At 42.3% G+C, this 6,376-nt stretch overlaps 1 protein-coding gene across 1 annotated transcript; it reads right to left on the reverse strand.

Moving 5' to 3' along the window:
* Positions 1–1,103: 1,103 nt before the first annotated feature.
* Positions 1,104–2,429, reverse strand: LOC106583481 (achaete-scute homolog 5-like). Its single transcript, XM_014167711.2, has one exon. The coding sequence runs from the start codon at positions 2,212–2,214 to the stop codon at positions 1,555–1,557; it is 660 nt and encodes a 219-aa protein (XP_014023186.1). The 5' UTR covers positions 2,215–2,429; the 3' UTR covers positions 1,104–1,554.
* Between the last annotated feature and the right edge of the window lie 3,947 nt (positions 2,430–6,376).

The following is a 6,376-nucleotide window of genomic DNA, read 5'->3' on the forward strand; positions in this document are numbered from 1 at the left end:
GGCTGGCTACACACACACACACACACACACACACACACACACACACACACACACACACACACACACACACACACACAGTGTGCAGGTTATATACAGTAGGAGATGGGCTTCTACCATCTTATCTTCTATCATTCTATATGGGCTTCAATCTAAAAGGTAGCTAGCAAATGTGAAACGGATTGCAGTGACAAGAGTTGACAGCTGTACGAGTTCACCATTTACACAACATATGCTGCAACCTTTTGTCATTTTAATCGTTTGTTTCATATTGGCTAGCTCCCAACAATAGCTGAATTTGCAAAGCTAGCGAGCACCAATTCCGTTTCAGTGGTGTTTGCTATAATCTTTGCTACCCGGGTTAAATAAAGGTGAAATAAAATAAATAAATAAAAGTTCCCTTGCGACAATTTAGCTTTTGCAACGAGACCATTAAATATATTTAAGACAATGGTAGAACAGAGTGTAGTTCTGTTCAGTTTGGACTTCAGTTTATCACTAACCTTATCACAGGGACTTTGAAGCACTAATTTACAGTAGATACGAACCCTCTGTTACCTTGCCAACTAAGGAACTGGCAGTGGATCAAACCATTGTGAGGCAAAGGGTGGGGGGGCGCAATCTTTTGAAACTTAAAAACGAGCTATTAAGTGTCTATAATCAGCACAATTGCTTTCATTGCGTATTAGTAATATTATTTAAATGACATAGTTATGTTTACGGTGATATATTGGGGGGGACAAATCAAATTTTTCCCAGGATGGGGGGGTCGTGTCCCCCCCGTCCCCCCTGGGATTTCCGCCCCTGCATGTAGAACCCAAACACAGCAACCAAACATTTGTGACAGGCCCCTAGTCAGTTGCCTGGCTACCCAGACTCATTGCTCCGACCAAACGCCATGCCTACGAACGTTTCGCAAACAAATTTAGTTTGAGTCATCAGTCAACTAAGTCTGAGGAATGAGCACAATTGTGCCAAACTATTACAACTAATTAGACAATTAGATGAACATTATTATAAATACTGTTTAACCAACAACAAAAAAATCCTCTCAGTATCAGTTGTCCCGTTGTAGAATCTGTTTCTTTTCCAAGACTATGTGTGTTAAAAAAGGAATCAAATGTATTTATTTCCAGTTTTTTCACTCAATATCACACTGAAATTTCCAAAAGATGTCATGCGCTGTAATAAAACGAGCGATAGTTTATTTTGATAACAAACCGTAATGTGTCAGTTTCTCATTTCGAAATACAATAAACATTGCATACTTATTGAATTCATTGCTCTCAGAGTTTCAGGTGTTTATCTTAAAATCAGAAGCGTATTTTTTTTTACATAATCTGATTTCCAAAGTGGTTTGGTACAACATTTTAGTGTCACAAAACAATACACATTGCCAATACATAACACAGTATCAAGTGGAAAAGTATTACATTATTTATCTTTGTGCTCAGGGTGTGATGTTGTGGTGAGCAGTCTTGGAGAGGGGGGTACTCACACCCTTTCTACAAATGTCCATCCACAGTCCCTTTCACAAACGACACTACCCATAATCCCCTAGGTCCCAGAGCCCTCTGTCTCCCCACAGTCTACCCCCGGGGAGATACTGGAAGAGTGTGAGAGAGAGCGAGTTGACCCCCCATCGCTGTGTCCCGAGTCCTCTGTCCTACATGGAGCAGAACGGGGGCTGTGGCATGCCTGTTCCTCCTCATGCCCCTCTCTCCCTTTCCCCTGCCCCTCCACCAGACCCTGCAGGTATTTAATATGACGAATTGCTGCCCTGAGTGTCTCCACTTTACTGAGCCTCTTCTCACTGGCGCCCCCTGGCAGGTGGTGCCTCAGCTTGGCATAGCCCTGGTTAACACACTTTACCCTCTGACGCTCCCGCTCGTTCCTCTTCTGGAGAAACGCCGGCTCGAAGGGGCATTCGTACACCCCGAAGCGCCCATGATGGAAGGGAGATAAGTATGGGAGCAGGGTGGGGCCTCCGGGGCGCCGGAACGAGGCATCATAGAGGCCTCCAGGATCCATGGTGGTGGGGTAGAGGAGGAAGGGCACGGTGTGGGCCAGAGGGTCAGAGTGGAGGTGGTGGGAGTGGGAGTGGGTGCGGTTCTCAGAGTGGCCACTAGAGGGAGACAGTCCGTACGGCAGGATGCTGCCTCTGTTAAGGTAAGTGGGCCGCTGATCTACGAATGGGTGGGAGAAGGCAGCACTCATGTTGATGGTGTAAAGGAACAGAGAGAGATAGACATCCTCTTTAGACAAATTGATGGATTAGGAATTGAAGAGGCAAGTTAGTGAATCACTTTGTTTTGTTGTTTCCTCCGGTCGTGACATCCAGTTTTCTGGAGAACTTGTTCCCCTCAAGAGGAAGGAGAAACCAGGTGAAGCTTCATCATCAAACACTCTCCTCTGCTCTCCTCTCCTCTTGTAGATCTGTGGATGTGAATTAAGACAGGATGAAAGTTTAGAGCTTAGTTAAACGAGACGCCTTCATCAAACACTCTCCTCTGCTCTCCTCTCCTCTTGTAGATCTGTGGATGTGAATTAAGACAGGATGAAAGTTTAGAGCTTAGTTAAACGAGACGCCTTCATCAAACACGGGACTTTTTGAGGATAATGATTATTGCATGTACTTAAAGATGAAGTGAGGCTATATAAACTTCAGAGGTAAGGAATTAGGTAGCTGCACTTGAGGATCTTTTCGGTACCTTGAAAATCGTATTTTTTTTATTGCAATGAGAGTATGCAAATTCTGGACTACTCTGACTTTAATCTACTTTGACTTTATTGTAAATGAAAGTCAATTGTTCTGAGAAGCAACAATGAACGTCACATGAAAGGGTTAATATTGTGGGCGGAACTGTAATTTCCCTCAATAATCTTAAAATATCTTCTAATCCCTCTCTCCCTCCTCTTCTTCTCCTCTCTTTCTTTCATTCTCTTCTCTCCCTCTCCTGCACAGATAGAGAGAGAGACAGAAAGAGACAGAAAGAGAGCGAGAGAGAGAGAGAGAGAGAGAGAGAGAGAAGAGGAATTCCCCTCTCATTAAGCCAGTGTCGGGTTTCCCAAAGACAGTGGAACGTCTGCCAAAACCACTTAGGCATTTGAAAGAGAGGGTTATTGTATACAACATTGACAGTTGAATATGTCTTTTGAAGTAACAATTTTAAACACACACACACAGACACACACAAGCACACACCACTCCCACCAGATAACGCTGTATCTTGAAGTACTGGGAAAAAAACAATCAGCAAGAGGAGGAATCATGTATGCTGAGTCTTTCTTTGCATTCAAAGTATGCTGTATCGCATTAGTGGAAACCAAGACTGTTCTCAGGGCTGGTCTGCTGGTTTTGATGAGCAAACGTGACTTTTTGTAGCAGGTTAGGAGAACTTACACAGCCGGTTAGGAGAATTATTGTGGCAGGCTAGGAGAATTAGGTTAAGGTTAGGAAAAGGGATAGGGTTAGCTAAAATTCTAAAATTGTCCCTGACGCAACTCAAACATGTCTAGCTACAACCAGGTCTGCCCTGAGAACAGTCTTGGTTTACACTATTGCGATGCTGCTCAAAGTATTAGGATTTAGATAGAATAGATGGAATACACGCAAAATTACAATGTCTTATAATTCATAAGTACAATGGCATTCATATAATCTAAAACTATATTATGAATAAGAATTATCTATCTATACTCGCCACTCGCTATACCTCTATCTATATACTATCTACATTCTACGTATTATCATAGAACCAAACATAAGAGAACATATTAAAGCATAACGTACAATGCAGCCTTTTTCAGTCCATTGAATTTAACTTACTGATATAAAACACAGAACAAATAATATATATTTACTGTAGATATTTAGGCCTACTGTGGATATTTACTGTGTGGCCACACAAACACCTCTTCATCCTGCATTATTTACATGTCACATGACACAGTTCATTGCATTTATTTGCATGGACTCGTACATAATGCAAAAAGTAAAATGTGTTTCCTCCATTGCAGATGTGTTCATTCTACTCTCTCCATCTTACCTTCAGATGAACAGATGAGACTCAGGTTCCTCCACATTTAGTACCAGGCCTCCAGGTGCTCAGGGGTAGACGGGAAGGTCCTTAGCCAGCCTGGGGTAGTCTCTCTCTGCAGTCAGGACCTCAGTGCGGTCCCTCTCAGGTATTCCGTGGTGGTGTCCTCTCTCTGTAGTTGTGTGTCACGTGGAAGGTGGATCCCAGCTCTTACCTGCTCTCACCCCTAGAAGCCCCGCCCACAATGAGATGGTTGGGAAATCAACTGAGATGAAGAAAGTGTTTGTAGCATAAAGAAGTGGTATTTTATAAATACACCCATTCCCAATGTTTGATTCAAGAATGTAATGATAGTTTGACATTAATGACAAGCTTGTCAAGTCAGACAGATTTAGCAGACTCTCTTATCAAGAGCAACTTACGAGAGAGCACACATTCTGGTACCTTTCCAGACTGGACCCAGTGGGAATCAAACCCACTACTCTGGCGTTGTCTTAAAGAGAATCACATTGTTCTGACAACTAAGGATCATCTCCTTTTTCATCCTGTTGTTCATTGTCTTGAAGGAAGGGACTGTTCAAACTGCCGCTAAATGTCAGTTGCAGTAATAGCCAGGTTTACTGGTTCAGAGCAGAATCACAGAGCTGCATCCTGAGAATGACTGTTTGCTGTTTCCTATTCCTAATCCTCTACTTCCAACACTGATTAAACAGTCCAGTCATTTAGGTAGAACCATAGAAATCACTGACGATATTTAATAAATAAAGGATCTAATTAGGTGATCCCCCTTTCTAGAAAGCACACTCTTCCTGTTCTCCTACAATGTGAAATATACACTGAATTTACACGGGGCATGGACTCTACAAGGTGTTGAAAGCATTCCACAGGGATGATGGAATGTTGACTCCAATGCTTCCCAAAGTTGTGTCAAGTTGGCTGAATGTCCTTTGGGTGGTGGACCATTCTTGATAAACACAGGAAACTGTTGAGCGTTAAAAACCCAGCGGCATTGCAGTTCTTGACACAAACTAGTGCACCTGGTACCTACTACCGTACCCCGTTTAAAGGCACTTAAATCTTTTGTCTTGCCCATTCACCCTCTGAATGACACACATACACAATCCATGTCTCAATTGTCTCAAGGCTTAACAGTCCTTCTTTAACTTGTCTCCTCCCCTTCATCTACACTGATTGAAGGTTAAATCGATAAGGGATCTAAGCTTTCACCTGGATTCACCTGGTCAGTCTGTGTCATGGAAAGAGCAGGGGTTTCTTATGTTTTGTACACTCAGTGTAGGTCCATTAATTAAACAGAGCAAATGCGCAGAACCAGTAAATGCTATAGTACCTGATTCTGCTATTAACCATTGTCTGAATCAACAATGTTCTTTAACATCATCTGATTGTGTTTACTATATGGCATTGATTGTACTGCACTGTGTTTGCTGCTGTGTGTTCATCGTGGTATGTTGAACATGTAAGATACTCTGTGTGTTCATCGTGGTATGTTGAACATGTAAGATACACTATGTGCCACTTGTTTCTTACCATGCCATTTTTTTTTGAATGAGAGCCATTTCTTGACTTACCCTCTTTCTATTTAGTTAAAAGAATTATAAATGACTCAAATGACAATAAATGTAAATGTGATGTGATTTGCAGGGTGGCCTGGGACAGGTCTGAGCGTGTGTTCTCTGTGATTAGAGAAGAGTAAGGTTCACATAAGAGCCCGGGACTGAGCCACAGACAGTCAGGAAGAGGGAGATTGAGTTGCAGCCGTGTCTGTCTATTACACACATCACACACGTATGCACGTACGCACACACACACACACACACACTCACATCAAAAGCAGACGACATACTTTAAAGACCCCAAACATCTGTCATCTCCAGATAACGATTAGTGTGGACTCGAATGGCCAGCCCCTAAAAACAACATCAATATGCCCTCATTAAGTTGCCGCTTGACGTGCTCATCCTCCAAATATGGAGCTGGAATGAGATCCTCAACCATCTAGAGGGAAACAACTCCACACTCACACCACTAGCAAACATCTACCATAACTACCACTGAACATCTACAACTTCAACAACTCAATTTTTAGCAGCAACATCATGCAAATTGTTGGGTATCATATATATTGTCCTGTGAATGTGATTACAGATTCAATTTAGCGAACAAAACCAAAAAGTAGACAACAAATATTCACATCATAGCGAGATACAGTATGTCTGAAACTGACTGCCTGATGCCACATAGACTACTGTGTTTTGTGACTCAAAGTAAGCCCATCGCTATAGTTCAGAGGTTAAATGATCCAACTGTGCACTTTCAAT

This window comes from Salmo salar, chromosome ssa22 (genome assembly GCF_905237065.1).
Source record: "Salmo salar chromosome ssa22, Ssal_v3.1, whole genome shotgun sequence".
NCBI classification, from domain to species: Eukaryota; Metazoa; Chordata; class Actinopteri; order Salmoniformes; family Salmonidae; genus Salmo; species Salmo salar.